The following is a 26,871-nucleotide window of genomic DNA, read 5'->3' as shown; positions in this document are numbered from 1 at the left end:
AATATATTTTAATTGATGCATTTTTATATAACCAAAAGATAAATTAAAAGCTGTCTCTGTATGTTTCCAATACAAATCGAACGAAATGGAAACAATTGCACAGTAATTAACTGTAACTAGTTAAAAAAGTTTGCAAGATGCCGATAAAAAATCAAATGTCAACAACCATTTTTTTCCTAACTTTTTCTGACAGTGCTTATTAATGACGATTTTTATCTAACTAAGACATCAGTTTCCACGATTCAATGCAAACGAAAAGCATCTTTTAATTAGACTGGAATTTTACTTAGACCGAGTGATTAATACGTTCCAGAACGATTTTTATCAATTTTAAATATAAGATTGTAAAACAAATAAAGATGGAATAATAAATTAAAAAATATATGTGTATAATATGTGTTTGTATGTATGTTTAACGAAAGTCAATTCGGAATCTTTTATCATAAATTTAATTAAATATAAATATTTTATTAAATATTTATTATTAATATAAGAATTTTACATTTTGGGCTGAGAGAAATATTTAATAAAATATTAAAATATTTTATTAAATATTTTTCTTGGCCTAAAAATGTAAAATTCTTATAGTGTAATTACCTTTTTATGACGTATATTCCATCTTCATTACTTAGCTCTTCAATTATCAAGCTCAACTGTTATGCGCGCAGTTTGCGGCGCCCCGATAAACCACCCTCGAAAATCCCCAGCCTGGCGAACACCAGCCCCGAAAAATACTCCGACCACGAAGGCTTAACATCTCGGGGGTGGTATTATCCGCGAGTGGTGGCGGCCAAATCCCTCAGTTCTGCACGAACCAATGCTTGACTGAAGCAGATTGTTGGAGGAGATCAGCGAAGTGGGCAGCAACGACCCTGCGCTTCCTGGTTAAGTTTAATCAGCCGTAGCTATCCCGAGCCGTTTTACTATCCACGGCTGTACTTTGATGCGAGAGACACACTTAACGGCACCTATCCTCGCGAGGAATTGATGCGATTAGAAACTCGCTGTAAAATCCGCCGCTAAACCATGCGACAAAGTTGTGCGCATGGTTCGTCGGACGAATAAGCACGCATTAATAAACGCACCAGAGTTCGAGAAGCACGATCCTGATATATCGTCGTTGCATAAAGTTTTACGAAACTTATGGAGACCACCATACGATCGAATCATCGCTATAGATATTTCTATGCAAATAATTTGGGCGACATATATACAAGTAAGGATCAATTTCGAGATATCAATTCTTCATTGTATTATTTCTATTATTATTTGTATTTTATGAGAGACAAACTATATGTGTATGTGTGTGTATTTGTACGTGTATGCGTAGAATTGTGTATTATATATATAAAAGTAAAAAATTTTAATACTTAAAAATATTAGAAAATAATTGAAAAATCATTGAGATCCATTTAACACATAAATAATTGTGTGGTAGAAATACCCTTATTTTTATGAAATATATGTTACAATATTAATAATTAATTATATCATATATAAAAAGTGTAACGAAGGAAAAAAGTTTTGAAATTGATTCTTTCTTGCAAATATAAATTCAATTAAAATTTTAGAATGTACTCACTTTTGTTGATTATTATTCGCGACGGGCATAGGAGTCGGCACTCTCGGAGGTGGAACTGGTATAGCTTTTCTTCGACCTCCACTAGTTTGATGTACCGTTGGTGTTACTCTTCCAGTTGGTGCTATTCGACCGGCAGTTCGTGGTCTTTCTGTCCGCATCTCCATAATATATATCTATAAAAAATGAAATAAAATATATGGTTATTTTCAAGAAAATATATTTTTTATTATATAATATATAATTGCAATATATTTATATTCTTATTATTTACTCTCTAAAAGTGAATCAGTGAAAATATCATTAATTTAAACGGTAAAATAAGATTTCACTGAGAATCAATGAGTATTTTACTGATCTTCAGTGGAAACGCTTATTTTTTTGTTATTTTATTTTATATCTCACTGATTATGGTCAGTTAAAATAAAATTCACTGTAAAACCAGTAAATTTCACTGTAAAACTAGTAATCGCTAGTTCGTTCGTTTACCGCTACGATCGTTATCTTTCTCGTATTTAGTTTTAGTCATAAGAATTATATAAAGTTTGCAAAGAGCGACAGATAAAATTAGAAGTATTACTTCGATTTAATTTCTGATACAATCTCAATAGAGAGGCTTCAGATATTAAATCGATCTTATATAAGTCGGACAAATAAATGTCTGACGACTTAATGAAAATTATGAAGAGATGAATTATAGTTTAATATTACTGACGATAACGAAAGAAATATTACTGATATTGAGAAATATTACTAATTGAAACAGTCAAAATTATTAACTGATTCTTTCAATAAAATATCACTGATTTACAGTGCTGTACTTATAACTGCTGCAATCAGTGACTATTTACTGTTTTTCAGTGATAATACACTGATTCACTTTTAGAGAGTAGTTATTATTAAATCAATTATTCTTATTATTTAGTTATTATTAAGTCAAATAATTATAGATATTTCAATAAAAGTAAAGTGTATTATTTGAGAAAAAATTAAACCGAATAAAAAAACCGTCAGCCATCAAAAGTTCGACATAAAAGTATCGTTTATCGTAACTTTAGCAGTACGAAAGATCACAGAAATGATGATAAACTTGGAAAAGAGTGAATGTTTGGAAAGGACTGACAAGAAAAACGAAAAAATGACTACCAGCCGGTATGATTACTAACGTTAAAACTTCCACTTCGTAGTATGTAGCCAGCTTCACAGTTTGCCTCTCTCTTGTGAGTCTGTTTCCCTTCGTTTATTCAAACTAGTTTAACGCGCCAAACAGGTCTGGATACGATTCAATAGCGTTACCATTAATTCTAGGAATATTATAAAATATATACGAAGGGCAAAAGATATTTTTTTGAAAGAAAAAGTCAAATCAATACAGGTATGCGATGATATAATTTTATAATTTTACTCTATTTCTAAATTTATCAAAAATAAATATGAAAAAATATATAAATAAGCGCTAAACTATGTGTGTAGAGTAAATATTCTGATATTATTCTGATTCACATATCTACTATTGTATTTATCTACAACCAACCGCAAAAGATATCTTAAAAAAAAGGACGAATGGTCCATGATACTGATAAAATTGTGGTATGTACTGAAGGAAATTCGCGAATGTGTGTGTGATGCTTCCCATATTCAACCATCCCCTCGCACGACAGTCGTTGGAAGAAAGAAATGCGCCTGTATACAATTTTGCCGGTAGTGCAACATTGTTTTCGCAGATGTTTTAGCATGGACGATGCAACAGCGGCAAAGGAGACAAGCAGAAAGAAGGAAGGGTAGAACACGATGGCCAGTGTGATCATTATTTCTCTACGTGTGTAGTCTACGAGATGGAGATGCCGGTGAAACAATACTAGCAAGGTTTAGTTTAAATATTCAGCCTCCGGCAAGGATACGCACCGTTCGCGCTCGCGTGCGCACGAATGCAACAATTTGAGACATAGCCATGTAGGAAGATAAAGATACAAGAAGGATACTTCCCGAGTAAGTTTAATGGACGTAAAAGCTACGTAAAGCTTCGAGACAATAATATTAAAAAATTATTGTAAGGTAAATTATATACATAAAGAGAGAGAGAGAGAGAGAGAGAGAGAGAGAGAGAGAATGGAAGTTAAAGTCTTGAAAATTCTCTTTATTCAAATGAAATATGAGATTTTTAATATCCTTATTTTCTTTTTTATATTTCTTTTCTTTATTGCTATTTATCCCAAAAAATTATAATCATCTATCTCAAAATTATTAAATACGATAATAAATAATTCGTTTTTTTTTTTACAGAAAATAAATTAAACGAGAAATAAAAAAATAAACAATTTCTGCTCGCAGAAAAGAAAATATTTTTGATGCCTTCAAAATATATATTTAGTTACTAAATTATTTGAAAAATTTTTTAGTTTTGAGCTAAAATTGACTTCCTAGTTCATTACGCATACTCTTTTTCTCTGTTTCTCGCAATTCGCGCACCTCGCATATTTGCGTTCGTGCAGGAATAAAAAAGATTTCACGATTGCACGGATTCGCGCGCAACAAAATTTATTTCGTCACGCGAGCGGAGGCAAAATATCGCGATGTCAAGTGTCTGTCGGAGACGAGCCAGGAAAATAAACTTCCCTGCGAGAGCGACACAACCGTACCACGCCGACGGTTTCACAATGGGAAGCATCTGCTTAGCAAATTGCGAAAAATAATAACGTTTGCGCCCAAATCCGTGGCCTGGAGCACCGTAGGAGTCTGCGAAGCTACCGCGGTATACATCGTAACACAATAACGCCCACTCGTGAAACTACGAACACGCAGATCGAGGAGGGTGAATGCGAAAGCGGACGAGACGAGGGTGAGAGGTGCAAAACGAGCGCCGTACAAGCTCCCCTTCGCGACAGTGCACTCGCGAAAACAATATGTCACGCATATACACGGAGAATCATACACACATACTCGCTCAGTTCGTCACACGTGACACCGAATCACTGAGCCGAAGGCGATTCCGGGACTTCTTTTGTGACCTTCACTTCCATACCTTTGACGGCAAATGCATCGCCATCAACCATGTGTATATCCTGCCCAGAATACCGTCGAGAACTTCGAAGTTTCAAATTAGTCGTCGCGATCGATTCGCAATCATTAGACATTAAAAAATTTTCGAATTTATCGAACTTCTTTGCTTCGCAAAAATATGCTATAACTTAATGTATATTTTATTTTTGTAAACATTTTTTTCTCACGATTGTGCACAAAAATTAATAATTTTATTGTATATATTTTATGTCAAGAATTTTAAATATTATTTTAAATAATTCTATAATTTTAAATAATTCTATAAATTAACTTAATGTATATTAATTTAATGTATATTTTATTTTTGTTAACATTTTTTTCTCACGATTGTGTACAAAAATTAATAATTTTATTGTATATATTTTATGTTAAGAATTTTAAATAATATTATTTTAAATAATTCCATAATTTTAAATAATTCTATAAATTATTACTTAAAAATATTATAAGCTTTCTAAAACTCGTATATTAAATTACTCGTATATTAAATTAAAGATATGCACACACATATTATGTGAATAAAATACTTTTATGTCGAAAGAAAAACAAAGAAGAAAAGCAAGATAGTGCTTTTAATATCATCGATAAGAATTTAATAGATCATTCGTATTGTTATTATAAACCAGAGAAGTACGCGGAGAGAGTACTCATCTAAATTATTGATTCTCGTATCGCTGGCATTCAATGGAAACGCGCGGCCAATGTTTAATGCGACATAATACGACATAACGGCATGACTAATTCATGCCATTATCGTTGACGCTAATCGCCATCTATCTGCGAGGATAATGAATACCGCAAATTAATAACGTTCGATTGACACATAACGTCCGAGCTTCATCTGTCGAGCGATGTGCACATTGTATTCCTAACAAGAGCACGCTTCCCAACCCCTTTAACTCTTTCACTGGTACATGTGCATTGTTGCATGTCGATCGTTCGTTACGCGTGCATCATCTTCTAGAGAATCGAAAAACGTCATTAACGAAAGAAGATACTTCCAATTTGATAGGCAGAATCAAATTCAAATAATTGCTCATGTTTAATGAAAATGAAGATGCGATATTTAATACATCATAATAGACTATTAATTCATGCATTATCATTGATACTTATCGTTGTGTAATAAATTAATAAATGTAATAAATTAATTTAATTCGCAATAATTTTAACAATAATGTACTTTATAGACTTCCAATTTTTTTATATATATTCGCATTTGAAAATTATCCTCAAAGAATACGAAAGCACTATTAAGATAAGAAAATTATCTATTATTATTCAAAGGAGAAATCGTTTCTATTTGTTGCCAATAATATTCAATACATGCAGAATTGTACATTAGTTTGATTATTTCATGCATTATCATCGACGCTGATCATTACAAGTGAATACGACAAATTAATAACGGTCAATTGATATGTAATATTCCTAATCGGAATATATTTCGCAGTCTCCTAATTCCTTTATATCAACATAATCGTTCATTAAGCACGCGCTTTCGGAGATCGGAAAAAAAGTGTCATTAACGAGTGAGGAAAAAAAGACGAAAGGGGAGAAGATAAATTTCGTTTTTCGCACGAGAGGGAGAAAGATGATGCATATTCAAAGGAGAATTTATCGGCGATATTTCTCGACCGGGCAATGTCGACGTCGCGCAGCATCGGCTTCTGTCGATTCCTATTAATCATCGGCGCACAACTGCGCGTACCCGTATCAACACGCGACCGAAGATACATGTTGGGAGTTTCTCATGCCGCGATGCGATCGCCACATGTGACCACGGTCCGACGTTCTCATAGCGATCGCATATCGGAGCATCACGTGCACGACACGCGTATAACTGGCCTGTTTTTTCTAGTATGTATCTCTAGATCACACAGAGGAATACTAAAAAAATTGTAAATTTTCCAGCCTTTAATTCCCAAAAATCCAATATTAATTTCAAATACATTTTAAAAAGTTTTAACTTGTATATCTTATATATACGTAATAAAATATATACACAATATGAGTGCATGTATTATAGATATTTAATATGAAAGAGAGAGAGATTATATTATAGCATTTAATTTGAATGCGAGAATTCAAATTAAAAAGAAAAAATTACTCGCGATTTATAATTTTAAGATATTCTTTTACAATTTAATTATTTCATGTTCTATTTAGTATTCTATTAAATTATTTAATATATATATATATATATATATTTTTTAATTGTAGATATATAGAATATATATCTACAATTTATCTATATTAATATTCTTTAGATAATTTCTTTCCTTAAATACATAAAAATAATCTATAGTGTAACTTGTATCTACATGGTTAGTATTTTTCTGTATTCTTTGATGTCGTTCTACTTGTATTTATCGCGCGCAGAAAGTTTCCCGTGAACTCACGCACACATTGCATATGCGTATGGTTTCCCCATCCCCCCGATGTTTGTTTAAGCAAGTAAATGATCTATGTATCTTGTCCCGAGACGCGCGCGCGAGCGAACAGACTTTATAAATTCGGGACAAATTAGTTTATCTTCGGGCGATGTTTACTATACACTAAAAAGCCAACCGAACCGCACAGCCCACCCACACACAGCTATATCAAAGGCCCCGCTAAAAATATAACGCATTTCTCATCACGATAGTCCTTCCCGCTTTTTCTAAACTTTGTCTCTCTTTCTAGTTCAGGAAGGTTCAGGAAGTTGATTTAGAGTATGGGAAGCATAATTGTATACGAATATTAATAATAATTTTTTAAAATAAAGTCGAGAGGAATAACTAATAGCAAAGTGTATCGGTTGGATGCATTTACATTAATTGGATATGCACTGGTGCACACTAATACGCACTCACTTAATTTTCTGTATCCGGTTGATATTAAAAATAATATAGAAAACTGAGTAAGGGTGTATTTAGTGCGCATTAATGCATTTAATCGATCTCGTTATATATAATTTAAAAAATATTAATATAGTTATAAAATTGTAAAAAATATCTAATGTGTTGATTTTTAGTAATGACAGTAAAATAATTAATATTTTATAAAAAATATCACACAATTTCCTAATAAAAATATATAGCACATATGTTTGTCATTTAAATCGCAATGTTGGAAAATAGCAATGTATATACATCTATTCGCTAATTTTAATTTCGTTTAAAACTTCCATTCGAAAGTTAGTACTCAAGCTTGGATTAAGCAGATTAAGACCACCGAATGATTACATTTGCATTTGAACCGATTAAATCTTAACACTATAGACATAAAGATTAAGAGTCCTGTTTTATAAAAGGTTGCTCGACTGAAAATCCAAAATGTGTATTTCATATTTTCAATGGCGATCCATTTGTACAAATAAATGATGCAACAAACAAATTGCATATTTTGTTCGCTTTTCTTAAACTATAATGCAACGTTGATTCTACTATATAATGCATACAATTGCACTATTTTCTTGCAATATTATGCAGTGTATAATGCGTGAGAAATGAATTTTATGCTAATATGGATTATAATATACATACTATGGAATGCATACTGTATATTAGAATCATTTAAATCAAATTTAATTCTATTAAATCTCTCTCTCTCTCTCTTTCTCACACATACACATACACATATATACACACATATTGAAAACAAATAGGATTATATTGGCGGAATAATTCTATGATGTTAAGCTAAACATATAATCTAATCTGATAATATTTATCGGTTTAATGAGAAAATCTAATTAACGTAAATCTTATCAATGCAATTCAAAACACTGTGAACCATTTTCTGCTCGTCGTATTCATTTCAAACGCCCATCTTCAATTATAACTATAATACCCCGTAGCAATTGCATTTTCTATTGCATTCTCAAGAGGAGGTCAAATTTAATCTCATTCACTGCTAATTCTCTCAATACACTTGATATTAAGCACGAAATTATTTATTTATACATAGTATACTCTATTTATAGTACTATAATTATAGTAGTATTATAATTTATGGAAGTTTTCAAAATATAAAATATATTCAAAAAAGCAATCTCTACAAGTGCAGATAATTATTTTATGTAATAAACAATTTTTTTAGTGAAATAAATTTATATATCAATTCTTTTGATTTTAGATTTCTATTAAGATTTTGGTTAAGAAAATTAACATAATATAATTCTAAAATATATAACTAGTTTTCGCATACTTTTAGGCTAATTTTCTTCCAGATCAATCAATATCGCTTATCCATTTTGCGTTTTCCACATTCGTTTCTACCGAATGCCCACCTCTATACATTCAACAGATGTGACAAAATATTTCACACAGAATTGTGATCGATGTTGTTTGTTATCGAAAGGATTATCGTTGGTTAGTTTTCACACATGCGGTTGACAAAAGCTTTTAAGCCATTTCTCGTTAAACACAATAAACTAACAAAGATGTAGTTACTGTCTTCTCATAATATATCTTATTATAAAAGATTATCATTTTTATATAAAAAATGAACATATAATAATTTATATAACATAATATCAATTTATACATCAAAATCTTATATAAAAATTGTTTTATATAAAAGTATATAAGAGTTGTATATAAGAAATTTTTTAAATTGTATCTTTTATTAAAAAAATAAAATAAATTCGGCTATTTTATGTCACATTGCAATATTTAACAATATTTTTACGCAAAATATATGAACATTTTATATATCGTTTGTATATTTCCTCCAATAAATTTCATAAGTTCCAATAATAAAATATAGTATGACATAATAAATGTGTATTAAGCCATCATACAATAATAGAAAAGAAATTGGAATGAGTTATTTAAAAAAATTTTAAGAAACAGTAAATTAACATAGTTTATCCATCCTAATTTGAAAAACTGTGCTGAATATCATGATAATACCCTGCGAGTTGTCGTGATCCATGAACAATGTTCGAACATGCAGTCAGTGGAACATATGGTGGGCAAATATAAGCGGAGGAAAAACAAATAGGTGTCCCTCTTTGGTCCCCCTCCTAACGATCTTCCCGCGTCCCTTTAACAACGCGGTCGTAGAACACGCGACAATGGCGAGGTTAATGAAAGACGTGGGTGCTAGTTATGGATGTCATAACTCAGTACAGACGGGGCACCATGCTATAACGCCAACCAAATCTCTTGGTCTACACCTCATACGCGTTTCCCTTCCCTTACATGACTTCTGACTCACAGCCCGCGGGGGGTCCGCGAGAAATTCGGGGATAGAAGAATAGCGATGAGCGGGAGTGAATTCATGCTTATCGTTCGAAAACGGAAAATACTGAGAGATAAAAATAATTTCCTTATGATAGTTCCAATATTACAAAAATATTGTCTGAACGACTGAAAAAAATATTAATCAATTATGAGATGTAAATTTTAAAATATTTAAAGCTGAACATTCTAATTTATTATTTAAAATTCGTTTCTTACTTAAAAATTTTATAAAGTTAAAGACGTATTTTCAATGAGGATTATTTATAGTATATTTCAAATTTGTCTTAGTTCTTTCAAAAGTGTTACAGATATTAGTGACATTATAAATAAAGATCATTATAATAACCACGACATTTCTGTAAAGTCGGCATTTAACGGAGATGTTAATTATTTACGCCAGTTAGGGAAGAGTTGTCTGCCCTCGATAATAAGGCACAGCATTCAGAATTTACAAAATTAACAATCCTTGACGTAATACATCTGCTACTCTCAGACTAATGCGATGTATCTGTATACTATGCTCTCTTATTTAATTAATTAATGGGAAACCAGGAAGACGCCGGGTTTCTTCTACAACTTCTTCTTAGTTAGTCTCAGTACCTTCTCTAGCTGGGAACGCATTGCAATTCTGACTAATGAAGTCCCGAGAGCTTCGAGTGTCGAACAATAAACAGTCCAAGTTAACCTCGGCGCAAGGCACGCGACGACAGTGCGTCTCTCTGCTTCTTTCGTATTTCTCCCCGATTTACGTTCTTGCCCTCTTCAGTCGCAAGAGTCCCGTAAACTCGCGGAACGACGTGCTTGTCGCACTTGCACGGCTGCCTCCGAAAGGGAGCACTGAGGAAACCATGAAAAGGACATCATCTTTTCGTATTCCCTCTTCATTCTTTCATGATATCTCGACTCTTTTCTCGATTATTTGAATCGCAGAATTATAGTCGCCTCGACAACATTTTATATTTATGTTATATATTGTTTCATGATAAATATTTTTTTTATATTATAATAATTGAGGATAACACAACAAAAGAAAATTAATAATAATGTATTAATTTTTCTGCTCTATCTCGAGAAACAGTCTTGACATGTATTTGTCAGAAAATTCACGTATTCACGAGCGTCATTTCACGAGCAACCGCTGACCATAAATATTTAGTCACATAATTCGATGATTTAATTACATTGAGTGAGGATTTATTCGCCTAAAGCCGGCACAGTTATCACGGTGAAATAAATCGTTGGAGTAATTAAATATTCAGTCGCGAGCGCGTAACCGCCTGTTTAGTAAATCCCACACGAGCATTTCTGCGCCCGAGCGCTTCAAACACCGTTTATTCGCGGTGGATAATTAGTAAAGTACTCAAACGTCGATATTCGGCGATATTGCAATCTGTGGAACAAACCGTGCCGGTCGTCGCTCATGTTTCACATGCTAGCTCGATCATGCAGAGAATAGCTTCTGCGATTTAATTAAAAACGCAAATTTAATTAACGTCACGAAAAACATTAATTACGAGCTCCATGGATGGCGATGGGGTAATGTACGCTTTGTAACATTACCTCTGAAAGCTACATACGTCTGACTGCCTCGGAGTCAGAGGAATGGATTTTGTAATTAGCATTGAGAGATCGATATGATACCGTATATATAGACGAATAGGAATTATTGCGCGTCCGGTAATTAAAAAAAACAAACGGCATAAGAACAAACGGTAGAACGAAAGAAGAACGGAACAAAATCAATAGACCTTTGAATCATCTGGACATGTTCCAAATGAGATCATCGACTTCTTTGTGTCGGAGATGATCTAATCGTATTTCCGTCGACTTTCTCCCTGTCGTCTTCCACCACCGAGTACATCCCCAATTATAGTTGCCTTCGTGTGCATCCGCCTGTTGTGCTTTTTTCCGTATCTATTTTCTGTATACTATATATTCCGTACTATTGTATGACTCATGCCAAAATTTTTCTACCACTTTTATAAACATAGAAAAATTCGACTATCCTGTGATAATCTCTCACAGCAAGATAATATTCGCTACAAAGAAATTTTTTGTATATTTAAAAAAAAGTATTAAAAAAGGATCTGTTAAAATATTAAAATTAAAACTGACACAATCTTAATAAAATGAAAATCCACAGCTGTCTCAAAAATATTATTTAATCTTCAAACATTTTTAGATACGAATTTTAACTTTACGCATTTTTTATTTTTTTAAAAAGCAAAATATTTTATTTCTATTCAGATTTAAAAATCTGAAATTATACGTCAAGATTTGTATATAAATTGGCATGCGTTATAAACTTTTCATTCCGTTTGGCAACCGGTTGACAAGCAAATAAACCAATTAACCTATTGTAATCGTACTATCGATGTTTATTACATCTCGATCGGAAGCGAGATCGCAATCAGGAATTGCTTTGCAGCACCGTTTGGAAATAATCAATCGTGTTGCGAGTATCGAGTCATCATCTCTCGTACAGATTGTCGATACCGTTAACCGTGCACCAAGTCCGTTCATTGCGCGTTTAATCATTACCGCAACCATTACTTCATCGCGTTATGACCCTGTCCTAGCAAACCTACAAACGACAATTCTGTGTCGATTCACACGCACATAAATCACGTTAATACATACAAACAATCATACACAACACAAACGCGATATTTAACATTTTGATACCAATAATTGCTAGAAATAATTAATGAAATTAATGAATAATTAATTAACTTAGTAATTAATGAATAATTAATTATCTTAAACCGACGATTATATAAAGCACAATGACGGCCGCAACTAATACTCTAATCACAATTGTTAAATTGTTAAATTGTTAAATTGTGATGATATGCAATTCAAATAATTCGAATTATATTAAAATCTATACTTTATGTATGTATAAAAAAATAAATGTTTCTTTGATTTTAATTTTAACAAACATATATTTTAAGAATAAAAGATCTTTTATGCACACTAAATAGTAAAATAATAATTATATTTCTTTGGAAATCCGATTCTGCCAATTAAAAAAAATTAATCTTCATAAATCTTTTAGATTTATAAAGATTTAAAAAATCTTTATAAATCGGGACTTGTTATGCATATCAGGTCAATTATGCGTATCTCAAAAGTCCCTATCTTTTTATCGCGCAAGTTTAAATGAGACGCACTTCAGTTTAACATTTCCGATTGCAACTCTTGCACGGTTCCACTTTGCCATTTTTCAAAGAAAAAATTTTCACCGTTTTTATATTTAATGGAGAAATACTCTGCGCCTAAAACATTAACCATGTTCTCTTATTTTTACCTCTCGTGATTTCGATAATTTATCGTTCTGTAAAATATGCGTTAAAATGATATAAGATAACAAATAATCAAATCAAAGAAATTATTATTAATAATACCCAACAATTTCTCTGTTTTTGTCTCTCTCTCTCTCTCTCTCTCTTTCTCTTTCTCTCTTTCTTTCTAGAAATAACGATTTTATTTAAGATAAACTAGTATTAATGTTAACAAGCTATCATTTTTAGGAACTGGTGGATAATTTCATTCGTACATTAAACACGGACGAAAAGAGATCTACGGCTGAGCCATCTGGCTGATATTACGAATTTCGACGACAAATTTCGACAGGGGCTAATGAAGAGGTCCTACTATTTGATTAACCAATAACGGAGACGGAAGTGATATATGCTCGCACTAACACATTCCCACTTCAAACACTCATACAATACAGTAATATCGTTAGAGATGCACTTCATAGTCAGGAGCCTTTAGCACCCACAACTGGGGAAGCAAAGAATTCCACAGATCTGTATCCCATTGTCAATAAAACACAATGAATCACGTATTTTTCGAATTAACGTAAACTTCTACAGCAAACAATATAAAAAACAAACTTCTAATCATAGAGACAAGATCCAATAAAATACGAAAATATATTATAAGAAATAAGATATAAATAAAACAGATTGTTTATCTCTCTCATTCTCTCATTTTAAATATTTCAAATTTTTTAAGAATTCTCTAAGAATTTTATATAAAAATAATTTTCTATCTATAATTCTATAATATATTTATCTATCTATAATATCTATAATATATTTTTATCTATAATTCTCTAAGAATTTTAGATAAAAATAATTTTCTTCAATAATAATAGTAATAATAATTTGAAATAATAATTTTAAAAAAATATATTTTTTTTTAAATTATTATTTCAAATTATTATTAAAATTATTTAAATATATATAAATTAAATAAATACTAAATTATTAAAATATATTAAAATATATATTATATATTATTTAAATATATATAAATTAAATAAATACTAAATTATTAAAACATATATATACACACACATATATATATATATATATATATATATATATATATATATATGTATATATATAATCCTCTTTTTCACGGTAATTTCTTATTTTCTCCTATTGATGCGATAAAGACATTATCCTTTATGAAGCGATCAGTTACGCTTAAAGTAACTACCGAGCGTAGAAATAATGGTCTCGCGGAGTGTAGAAATATTTTCCTCTCCCTTCAGTTACTACAGACTTCATAGAAGTAATCCTAGGTAAGTGGAGAATATCTCTTATACTTCCTGTGCTGACTGAAAAGTAATAAAACTGGATTACGCAGCGGATCCTTGCGCGGCCCTTCCTTCGAGTTTCCAAATCTCGTCCCTTCCAGAAGCGGGAAAATGGATTTTATGACACGCAGGGGTGAGAACGCGGCTGACTGACTTGCTGACTGACTGACTGATATCGGGAATCGTGTCTTTACTCGTATATATAGAGTGTCTTAAAATCACCGAATGTCTTTATCATATATATTCTACATCCTACATCATAATATATATATATATATTTTCAAAAATATCTCTTTTAATTTCTACAAATAAATCTTACATTCAATATTCACTGAAATATATAAAATTAAAAAAAAAAATAAAATAAATAATTTTGAATCTTCCATTCACATTGTCTAGATTTAGTGTTCTAAAATTCTTTAATTTCAACTCTCGAATAATTCATCATAAATTTTTCGCCATTAAAAAAATCGTCACTAATATCTTTAGCTAAAAACGCATTCATTGATTCTCGGGCACCCCGTATCTAATGGTAGATATCGCCATCATATATATCTGCACGAAAGTAATAATAAACAGTTTATCTGTCCGTTGTGCGTAAGCGGATTATCGGCGATTCCCCTTCTTGTAACCCGAGAGCGGAGGGGGATATCTTGCCGATAGGCAAGACACGGCCTTACCTTATCTGCTATCATCAGCACTCTATCCTTTCAGATTCCGCATCCCCTGCCGCGACCCCAATACCACCTTCCTTCTTTCAGGCTAGCCCTTACCCTCGTGTCAGTTGCCTGCGAATATATATGCGTCACGTAGCGCGACGACGACACGCACGATTTCTGAATATTCATAAGCCATACTTCGACACCCCCTTACACACCCTCCCGAGTCACTCGACTGTGGCGACTCAAATGTATCGTGCGCGGCTCTCAATTTGTCCGAGAAGTCTCCTCAAGTCACATTAAAATTGATTCACCCTTATATAATTCCTTATTATAAATTCCGCTACTTCTAAAATCAGTCACGACCTCTAACGAAATAATTCATGTATAATGTAAGAATCATAATTTTCGAATTTCAGTTGTCATGTAGCCATCACACTATCATCTTCTTTAATTTAATTTAGAAATAAAATTCAATTGATAGTTTCTATTGATTTCAATCTATGTATAACATATATATCGAATTCAAAAATTATATTATTACATCAGAATTTGAGTCGAATTGTAGGTTATCGAGGATGAATTATTAGGCGACGAAAGGGCATACAAGGTGCAAAGGAATTCGACAATGTCGCAATTACGGAGCTATGAGAAAAAAAAGGAAAACGGACTCGCAGGGATCACTGTGCAGAAACATGGACCGCATAGTTCGCAGGGTGGAAACTCGTGATTAAAATCCCAGCGGTGGCATTAGCGCGGGAAAACGGTAAGAGAGAGAAAGCCGAGTTTCTAGTACGGGGGCGGGAGAGATGTGTCCCCCGCACGCGGAGTCGGGGGACTCATGTGTTCGAACGTCGACGGCGTTTAAACCACGATCTGCATTTAAATTGGCTGCCGTGCCGATTCGCACGTATATACATAGGTGTGTATGTATGTATAAACGCACCACTGGGTATGTTTTCCTACGCGCTACGAAACTCTGGCGGCTCGTGCTGTTGTCGTTCGCCCCCTCTGCGGATCCCTTTAAGCCTTCCATTACGTTCGATTCCGCGCTCATTTCCTTGAGCTTAATTAAATAATGAATTTCAAATTTCACCTTCTTCCTTCCTCCTCCCCCCATTGTGAATAGAAATAACATTCTCGAGAAATTGCGACAATCCTTGCGATCGTATCTATGTAAAATCGAACTAAAGTTGATACCTGCATATCGCAATGTCCACAGAAAATATTCTAATTATAATATAAAATAAATTTGTATAAAAATTTGCACGCACGCGCAGACACACATATATACACATACATAAACATGTATATTTCTCCATTAGAGAATATTTTGGAGACAAAGAGACATGTATGTGACAACTGTATGTAAAATGATTTTATGTAAAAAAGGCGTATATCTAATTTAGGTCAAGTAAGGAAAGAGAGATAAATTTTTTGAATTTTTACTTCTAATTAACTAGCGTTTGTAGGTAATTAACTCAGCGAAAGATATGCCTAAAGCTTAAAGCATTCGATGCCTTTGCATTCCGTGCATAAATTAAAGCCTTCCGTCACATTAACTTTATGCGCAAAACGTAATTATGACAATGAAAGCAAAGATTAAGTGAAAATTATGCGATATGATAATTTCTCTTCATCATTATTATGTAAATTCACACAAAAAAAAATGCTTTTTTATAATGTATATGTTTAATCTTTCTTTGTTTTTCAAGAAACTTAAAAACTGCAAAATATATATTTCTGATATTCTTCAAATTTCTTAAAATAAGTTATAATCGTGAGCTCTCTGCAAAAAAAATTACGAATGTTTGATAATAAAAAACTCACTATTAATGAGCGAGAACAATTACATTCATCATTTACTAAAGTATGTGATCAAATATTGAATAAGGAAGCAAAGGTAAGAAAATTGAAAATTAAATTTTCTATCTCTAATTTCTCTCTTGCCTCTATTCATTTACACATTCACCGCACTAATTGCACAAGATATATATCAGTATTTCTACTATATAAATATCAGTATTTCTACTATATAATTTCATTTGGAATTTTATAAGAAAATTAGATATCGAAAATATATATTTATATATTTATGGATGAATACGATGTCAAAATTCAAATTTTCATCCCTCGCTTTCATTATCTTGATGTCCCGCATGCGCTAAAGAGAAGTTCTTATACGTCGCGACGTGAGAGTGTCCTATTGAGACGCTACGCAACAGCTACGAGAGTTCTCATCGTACATCTCTTTTCTTTTCCACTAAATTTCTTGCCTACAGCCGAGCACTTTTTTCCCGTGTACCTTGTGCAAGATTTAAAAGCAAGATTATAAATGTAATTTTTTTCACTACGTCATTCAACTTCAACTCAAGAATGTTGAGCGATATCGATATTAAAATATAAATATTGACTTTGCTCGTAATATTAGCAGATAGATCATTAGTATGATTGATTATAATTTTTATACATATAATATTATGTAGTGTTTTATAACTCTATTCTGAAATATTGTAAGTCGACACATATTTGCAATAACACGCTCACAAAGAAAAAAAGTTGAAAATAAGGTAATAAATCTTGAGCATTTTGAAAGAAACGTTGGAAGATGGAGTATCTGGCACATTATATTTAACTTCTACGACGTTTTAATTGGCAGAGAGCAAGGATAGCAAGCTTTTCCCAGTAAGTTTTCAGCGAGAAGCCCAAAGAGTCAACAAATTCAATAAATGTTCCGCAATGCGCGATATTTGATGAAGCCTGGGTGAGGTAAGCGTCTTCAAAAATCTTCTCGGACAAGTACGACGAAGAAGCCGACATAACGAAGCGCAGATGCAACGGTCCAGATGACGCGAAAGACCGAAGCACTCGAAGATAACGAGAGAAAGAGATAGAAGCATAGGAAAGAGAGTAAGGAGGAAGTAAGAAAGAAAGATCGTACAGTTTCGACCGACTACTCGTAGGCGGAAAAACTTGAAACTTAACGAATATATACAGCAAAAGATAAATTTCAAGAATCTCGGCCTGATATAACCTCCTCCTCGTCTCCTTCGACCCGCGTTTCATGCACCGAACGAGCTTTTAATATTAAATTCCGGACTCTTATGCCGCCCTCAGATTCCCCCAGACGTCATTTCACCTGAGAAACGGGCATACTGTTCTGCTCACGATAGGAAAAGAATGCTACTTATTTAGAGACTCGGTGACTCGCGAATCTCATTTGATATGGTTGATTGAAAGTCAATAAAAAATATAAAATAGACGATAAATTTTCAAAAATATCTGTTACAAGAAATTTTATAAATATTGAAAAAAGTAAAAATAATAAAAAGAAACTGGAATTAAATATTTTAAAAGGTAAAAAGTTTAAAGAAATTTACTCGTTTTCTCTCTTGAGCATGGAAAATACTTTTCTCAAAATTAAAGCGAATTATTTATGATATAAATTTCTATATTAATATACATATACATCTACACAACAGTTAATTAATAATTAATAATTCAAAACAATTTTACTATTTAGTTTCAAATTCAATTACATTGAAAATTTATGTATCTATATACTTTTGTCATTGCATATCCCGAAGGATCGACGCTGTCATGATGGCACCAAAAATAGTGGGTCACATTCCAAGGAAAATTTCATAGTGTCACGCGCAAGATGCATATCTTCTCGAAGAAATTATGACATTTGATGGAGCCATGTATAATATTCGCTTGCAGCAATTACGTGCGAGGTTCGCGCAAAGTAGTAACGAGAAGTTTACGAACGTAGGAAGCGAGAGAAGGTAGCATTAACTCATGCTTCGTTAAATCTTAGAGCTGTACTCTAGCAACGGCAGCGAAGTAACGTAAAAGGAACATACGGTTCATGGCGTGCGCAACAGAAAATCGACCTGGCTGTTATGAAGTCGATCGTATTCAGTCATACTAATTACTCCAATAAGCAAAACGACAATCAATGTTGTGACACATAAATTATACGAGTTATAATAGCTTTTTAGTGGTTTTTTTGTGGTTATTACGCGAATTACAGACGCGGAATGCAAACTTTCAATATGACTAAATAAGCATATAATTGCGGCAGTTAATTCTACATTTAAATGAATTTTTAAAAACTTTTTTACAAAGAATTAAATATACAATTAATTTAAATTTTATTTTGTTAATTTTGTTAGATTTTTAATCAAACAAATTACATATCATTATTGTGAATGAAATTTCTTGAATAATTCTTCACAAATTTAAATCGCGTAAATCGAAAATACTTTTAAATTATAATGGTTGGTCTATCTATTTAGATTTCATTTAGATGAGTCTTTTCATTCGATCAATCCAACCGTAATTTGATGAACGATAATAACGCGACCTTGACTGTATCATTACGTATCAGTAAGTATCATCGTCAAAGATAGTTATGCGAGCTACAAAATTCGCTTTATTGTCGGTAAAGCGAATAACAGCGCAATATTCTCACGTCTTTCGCAATCCTTATGGCCCAATAAATTCCTCGATGTCGCGCGCTATCGCGCTTGAAACGCCCGGTTTCTCACTATCTTGGGCTGCTACCTAACTACGAGACAATTTATAGTGCTTGATACAATACATACAATCCTTGCGTGCGCATTTTTGTTTGACTACAAATATCAACCTTCGAGGCTGTCGCAAGATCGTAAAACGCCGGATAATGCGGAGAATATTCTCGACAGTTGATGCGCAAATTTCAAAAGTGCATCCTCACTTTCATCAATCTAACTTTCGATATCCCGTTAGCCGATTTGCGCGAAAATTCGATGTCACGCGCTTTCTCACCGCTATCGAATGTATCAAATCGAATTCGGTGATGCGATTGCTCGAAAACCTGTTTGAAGAAAGTCGTTAACGAATACCGGACAATGTAAAGGAGAAAAAAGGATTGCTTCACGAGCTAACGCATTTGTTTTATGCGTCGTCATGCGAGAACGCATGAAAGCGTCGTACATGCATCTGTCGCGGCGTGCATCTGTTGCAAAGATGCTGCAACGCGTCGATCCTGATCGGCAGCGCCGAGAAGAGGCCACGCCGTCATCGAACGGATATGAAATATTGATGACCTGGTCGCACAACGGCATAAACCGTCGGGTCCGTTCATTTGTTTGGACGCAATGACGATTCTTCGGCGCGGGAATCCATCCTATAAATATGCACCGTTACGATCATATCCGCGGCGATAACGTTCCGCATGCATGCTCGATACATTCAACCACGTATGCACGCATGAGAGCACGTGATCGAATTTCAAATTTTGGAGAAATGTTTTCCGCGACGAACGGTATAAAAACGCGGTTGATTCGGAGTGATTTTCGATCAATCTCACGATTAAGTTAACGCTTGCAATCAATCGGGCTATCATTAGTGATGTAAAAAGGAATGTGCTTCGACAGACAGACATGTGTAATTTCTGCTCAATATTTGTCCTTATATTATAAATAATAGCTGTATCATATAACTATACAATATTATAATTTAGCATTAAAAGATGCAAGTGTCTTCGCGTCATCTCGGCAACGTGACTTTTCCCTCAATCTAATTGGCATTCGCGAAACATTCGCGATGTTGTCTGCCACATTGATCAGCTGGTGAATAATAATAATCCTGAACGCACAACCGTGTACATACGCGCCGAGCTGTGGCGTACCGTGGCGAGAGAATTCGACGATGGAATTACGTCCCATTGATTTCCCGTATATAACGCTCCTGAAATAAACGTCCGGCCAGCCGGACCACCCGTGAACGCTGCCGGTCCGCACGACAGCTACGCGCGCTTAATTTATTTATACGTCAACTCGGCGACACTCTGGCCCATTGATACTCCCGATATCGTTCGCTCCGATGCTCTCCTCGCGTCTCTTCGCGCGGTGCGAAGAATTTTTATGGTCGCACGATATTATGCGCAGATACCGCAGCACGAAAATTTCACCCGAGAGAAAAAGATTATATTTCAGCAGCTTTCGACTCTCAAGTTTGGATTTATCGAGAGAAAGATTTAAAATTAATAAGTAAAGTGATATCTTTTCGATAATATAAAAATCGAATTTTTTTTGTATGGCGCAATAAATTCGATTTTCACGTTAAAACAAATTTGTTAAGAGTTTAAAAAATTTTCATGTATGAATGTTTTTGTATATAATTATAAATTGTGCGTGAAATATTAACAATCTTTATAAATATAATGTATATTAAAATAAAATAAAAATATGTAATAATTTATACGTAAGAATACAATAAAAATATATATTCTTTTGTTTCATGTGAATTTATAGAAAACATTAATTAAATTTTGTGATATTGAAAATAGCAAGGACATCTTGTGCATTATTTATTAATAACATTATAAATATAGTTGCTCTATTCCTTTCTCTTCGTTCTCAATAAAATGTACATTTTCTTATCGTTGTCTAAAATTTAGGATTGGCAATTGCTTTCCATTATTGTATCAATTGCAGAATCTTCATCGCAATCCGATCTTGCTCATCAACGATTACACCGCTATGACGGCTTCAAATACTCGTACCGCTTAACGGGCTAATATGAAGGTTCTGATTATGTCGTATGAACATCCTAGTGCGTACATACGCGTGCGTGCACCTTGCAGTATGGAAGGTAGGGTAGGTAGGTACCAGGCAGACTGACGTAATCAGCGAGCACAAATCCATTAGAGAATTGAAGCGTACGTGGCGGATGAGGGTGTCAAGGGGGTGCGAGAGAACCTGGATGAAAGAGACGCCAAGAGAAAGAGAGAGAGAGAGAGAGAGACAGAGAAGGAAGCAACGAACAACAGAGGAAGGGGAACAAAGGGGGATGAGAGAGAAAGGGGGCGGTAAGGGCTTCGCTTTGGCGCCATATGGCTGCTGGGTTCCTTTATCCATAAACCTATGGAGTACATGCAAGTACCTACGTATTCGCGCGCGCACGAGGGGGTTCTACCTCTCCCTTCTCCTTCCTTACGGTTCACAGAGCGGATATCTAGGCGGACATGAGATGAGGGAGGAACACGCGAGAATCTACTCTCGAATGCGCGGCCGCAGAGCCCCGTGAATGCGCGGATTATCCATTGTTATTGACGCACCCACCTAACTTTCTCCATGCAACCTAGCGTACCTGTACGCACGTCCAATTAGCCGAAGATTATCACAGTGTGTCACCGCACGCGACATACAACCTTACTCCATCAATTTGGATGCCGTTACAATGTAATGCTTTCCCTATCCGTGATAAAGATAACGATATTTTTTATCGTTGACGCTTAATTTTACTCAAAATAACGATTCTATTATATAGAAGAAAATATTATTTAAAAAAATATTAATGTTGTATTGAAGAAAAAATATATATATGTCTTATTTTATTAGAATCATTTTCAATATTTAAAAAAATTATGAACCTACAGAATAATATAATAAAAAGTCTACAGATTATTTTCTTAAATATATGTGTTTTCCCAATATCACTTTTTACTTAAAAAAAAATTATACTTAATGGGATCTTTTATTTTATATAACAAATTATGTCAAGATTTTATCTTAGATATTGACCGTAAAGGGTACTTGATATGCTCGTGCGCTCGGATAATCCGCCTAATCGCCTATCGGACGAAGGACAAACAATTAGGGCCGAAGTCGTCGATCATGACGAGCCTTTGCTTGAGCCAGGCTCCGAGCGGGAAAATCCAGACCCTTTCCTGAATTTTCATGAATGACGCTCAGGCTGGTAGACTAGGTATTTAAGCTTTTGCGACCGTAGGCAAACCGTCAACAGCTGGCCTACGCAAACATCTCACCATGGGGAAACTTCTAGCCCCTTTATACTCACGTAGAGGGGTAGTTTCGATCATACATGTCTCGTGATACATTACATGACAAAATATCCAACAAAAAGATCACGTGAAACAAATATTGATTACTTACGATTCGAAATTATGTTTAACAATTATTTCCGTTACATTTACTTAGAATGAATAAAGTATTTCATTGCAATGATGTCTTGTTGTACAAAAACTTTAAATATTGATTTGTAAATATTGAATAATTTATATTTCATTGTAACTAAATTACTTTTTTTATTAATATTGATTTATTAGTTACGCATATATATATATATATATATATATATATATATAATTCCTGGAATAGGAAATCTTTCTCTTTACAAGAGAAATATTTTTCTCTAATTTTACTCGAATTAGATTTATGCTTAATAAAAGATATTTAGATATTCTCCGACTACATAGACGATAAGAAAAACGAGCGTTTTACTGGAATTCAGAGCATCCGAAAGAAAAAGGAACGTGATCGTACGCTCTTTTATTATTCAACGCCAACCACCTTCACTGTCGGCTCTTTCCTATTACACTTTCTCATATTTTCCTCAATCCTCTTCCGCCTGTCTTTCCAAAGATACGGTGGTCTCGAACGAAGAACAGACGCGGAGCTAACGAAAACAATAAAGAGTGATTTTTTTCTGAGTCGACGAGCAAACCCCCTGCGGTCGTCCCACTGCGGTTTCCGCTTTTCCAGCGCTGTTTCCTGCACGATCTGACCTGATCCGGCTTTTTTCGCATTCTCGTATTACGCTTCACTCGTAGGGGAGAATTCTCAAGCGTATTTAAAGAAACTTCATAATTAGAGACACGATATCTATAGTAGTCTCGAAATATTAAAACTGTTTAACATTATATGCAAGTATTTCGCGTAATATTTTATTATGCAGCTACTATTTCATCAAAAATTTTTATAAATACAATTACTTAACGATAAATTATAATAAATATATATATGATATTTTAATGTATAATAAAATTTTAATTTTAAAAAGTGTTTTTTTTTAGTTTCAATTATATTATAAATATTTTTATAGCCAAAATTGTCCATTTACATTTATTCGTACATAACTATTCTTTCACTCTATTTTTAAAAGTTTAAAAAATGAAATTATATACATACATATATACATAATATATATATATATATATATATATATATTTTTTTTTTTCACAAACATAAAATGCATATATGTTTTTTAATAAAAAATCACTTAATTTCTCAAGAAAAAAAACGAAATGTAAGTACACCAATTATATTAACAACTAAGACTGATTTAAATTGTAAATTATCTGTTATAATAGATAGTTAACCAACATCACGAATTACGGAGCTTCAAATATAGCAAAATAATCAAACGCGAAAGTAAAGCTGCCATATGAGTTGATGCCACGAGAAGAAAGCAATGCGAAGCAATCTTCGACTTTCTCCAGTCGGATATAGGAAATGGAAGTGTTTCCGTTTTCCGAACGGAGGAAAGAGGGTTTAACGCATAGGAGTCATTTGCTCGTCACGCTATTGAATTCTATCAAGCTCAAGGATCGCGATTTTTCTTTCCCTATGGACATCATTCTCTTACTCATTTTTTCATGGCATTTCCGGTAAGAACCAATTTAATCATGAGAATAGTGGCTTATCTTACCAGTAAAACTGCAAAATTGAAAAATCACGATTATCATTGTACTTGTAAATCGCCAATACAAGAATGCAGTTCACTCGTTAGACTTGACATTCGAGATTGAAAATCAATATCCCAAAATATATATTCCACTCACACAAAAATTAAACAAAATCATTCCGCGTGTCAAGATTAAAATTCGACGTCTGAAAAAATGAACGATTGACTTAAAGATTTATTCTATTATAAAAATGTTATCTTGGATTTAAAACAGAATTACACTTTAGCAACAATTTTCATTACATCTGCTCTTTTAAATATCTTGTAAAGAATTTAATATAATTTTTTCTGTCTCTTTATTATATATAAAATCTTCTAAAATAATTTTAACGAAAAAGAGAAAAATATCTTGATTTTTTCATTAATGGACTACATAAATCTCGTTTATTTTTACTAGCTTATTACAATTCACTTATCAAAAAAATGACAACGAAATATACTTGCATAGTCGTCTCGAAGCTACGTCAAATTAAATAAGAGAGATAAAAAAGATTCTAATTCTTTTGCCTTTTATTGACGGACGATAAAAGGAATGGCAAAGAGAGAAACCGAATATCTTGATCTTCGTGGCGCGATGATGCGCGGAACCGGTTCGTGAATGAAAAGCAATAATTATCTCGCTAATTGATTTGTTACACCGGCGAAGCGGGTCGGGACTCGACCGCGATTCGCGTGACTCGAAGGACTTCGCAGTTAAGATCTCTAGCGCTCTTGCATTTACCCACCCTCAATCTTCCTAAAACTCTCGGAGTCTATTATAGGGGTATTTATGCCGCACTCTCGGGAGCGACGTTCAAAGCATCGTGGCAAATTATTTTCAGTACCGCGACTTCAAAGTTCACTCTCGAGTACCGATCTGTCTCTCTCTTTCTTTCTCTCTTACTCGCTTTCTCTTTCTTTCTTTATCAGGATACGGTTTCTTGGGTGGTCAAAGAGCGAAGCCGTAAGTAAGATTCTATCATATTTCGCTTAATTAGGTCGCGTTTTCTGAGAAAGACATAAACGATCTGCTCTTCCCCTAACCGCATATTGCCTTTCTCTCGTGATCTCATTAACATTATTAGTAGATACAAAGAGAGAAGGAGAGACAGGTACAATATCATCTGACGAATTATTTTCGCATTAAGTCCGAATGCCATCATTTTAATAAGCACGATTGTTTGCTATTTGAAATCTGTTCAGTTAGTGATATGTATATTATTATTTATGTGTATTATGTACATTATTATATTTATGGTATATGTATATTATATATGTATACATATGCATACATACAATACTATTCTATATTAGATATTTCTTTTACCAGCATATATCATTTATTCTCTTAATATGAATCTTCATTACTTTTAATTAAAGGATCCTCATTCTATTTCTCATAATTAAAGAGTCCTCGCTCTATCTTAATATAATGTTATACGCAAACAAATTAATACCCATATGTAAAAGCGAAGTACTTTACTTTCATGATATGTAATATACTATACTCGTATCATATCATATATGCACTTATCTCGTTATACTATATCGTTGTATTAAACATCTCCGCGCGTCTTATGACTACGTTCCTATCTAAATAATTTAATCTATATTTATTCGAGCATCTGCATGTCAATCGTCAATGATATCACATCCGAGGAGCAAATCAAAACGTATCTAGAAGCATGAATATGTACCACGAATAATCAAACGCAAAAGGATCGCTGAAGATGTCCTCGAGGGGCAGTCTATCGGAATATATCTAACTAATCGACTAATAAATAGCCGTCGAATTAGCCGTAATTGGTTCTAGTTGTAAATAGGACGTTGGCGTACGGATGCAAACCATTAGCATCCCGCAGGATCCATTAGCTTCCTCTCCTTCTCATCCCAAACTTAAAACATCACGTCGATTAAAATCCTTCTTTTATGTTGCCGCACTTTATTCTTCTTTTATTCCATTTTTTATTGATGGTAAAATTATATGTATGTAAAAAATATAAAATGCAAATTTTTAAAATAAATTTATGTACTTTTTTGAATACCAACAATGAAAATATGAAACATTTTTTAAAAAAGAGCGTATTTTCAATAAATATATAGAATAATAAGAAATGATAAAATAAAAAAATGATAAGAAAAGAACGAAAAAGAAATAATCAAGAAGTTTCGTTATTGATTAAGAATTGTGAATCCTTTGAGAAACGTACAATA

The 26,871-nt window shown here is 33.3% G+C and overlaps 1 protein-coding gene across 9 annotated transcripts in view; it reads right to left on the bottom strand.

Annotated features, from left to right (window-relative positions):
- The window catches only part of LOC145975871 (uncharacterized), a 322,438-nt gene that overhangs the window by 263,978 nt on the left and 31,589 nt on the right, over positions 1 to 26,871 (bottom strand). For 7 of the 9 annotated variants that reach the window (XR_014440102.1, XM_083106611.1, XM_083106613.1 and 4 more), the window contains exon 3: positions 1,583 to 1,755. Coding sequence is in view for 7 of the 9 variants with exons in the window: in XM_083106611.1 (XP_082962737.1) it covers positions 1,583 to 1,746 (164 nt within the window). In the remaining 2 variants the exon portion in view is untranslated. Of the gene's footprint in view, positions 1 to 1,582; positions 1,756 to 2,745; positions 2,805 to 26,871 lie in introns of those variants that run through there. The other 2 variants (XM_083106612.1, XM_083106616.1) reach the window with 2 other exon arrangements.

Source organism: Camponotus vicinus, unplaced genomic scaffold (assembly GCF_025532165.1).
Source record: "Camponotus vicinus isolate PSW18456_S1 unplaced genomic scaffold, iyCamVici1.0 SCAF_8, whole genome shotgun sequence".
Lineage (NCBI taxonomy): Eukaryota > Metazoa > Arthropoda > Insecta > Hymenoptera > Formicidae > Camponotus > Camponotus vicinus.
This window is presented reverse-complemented; position numbering and strand designations above follow the sequence as displayed.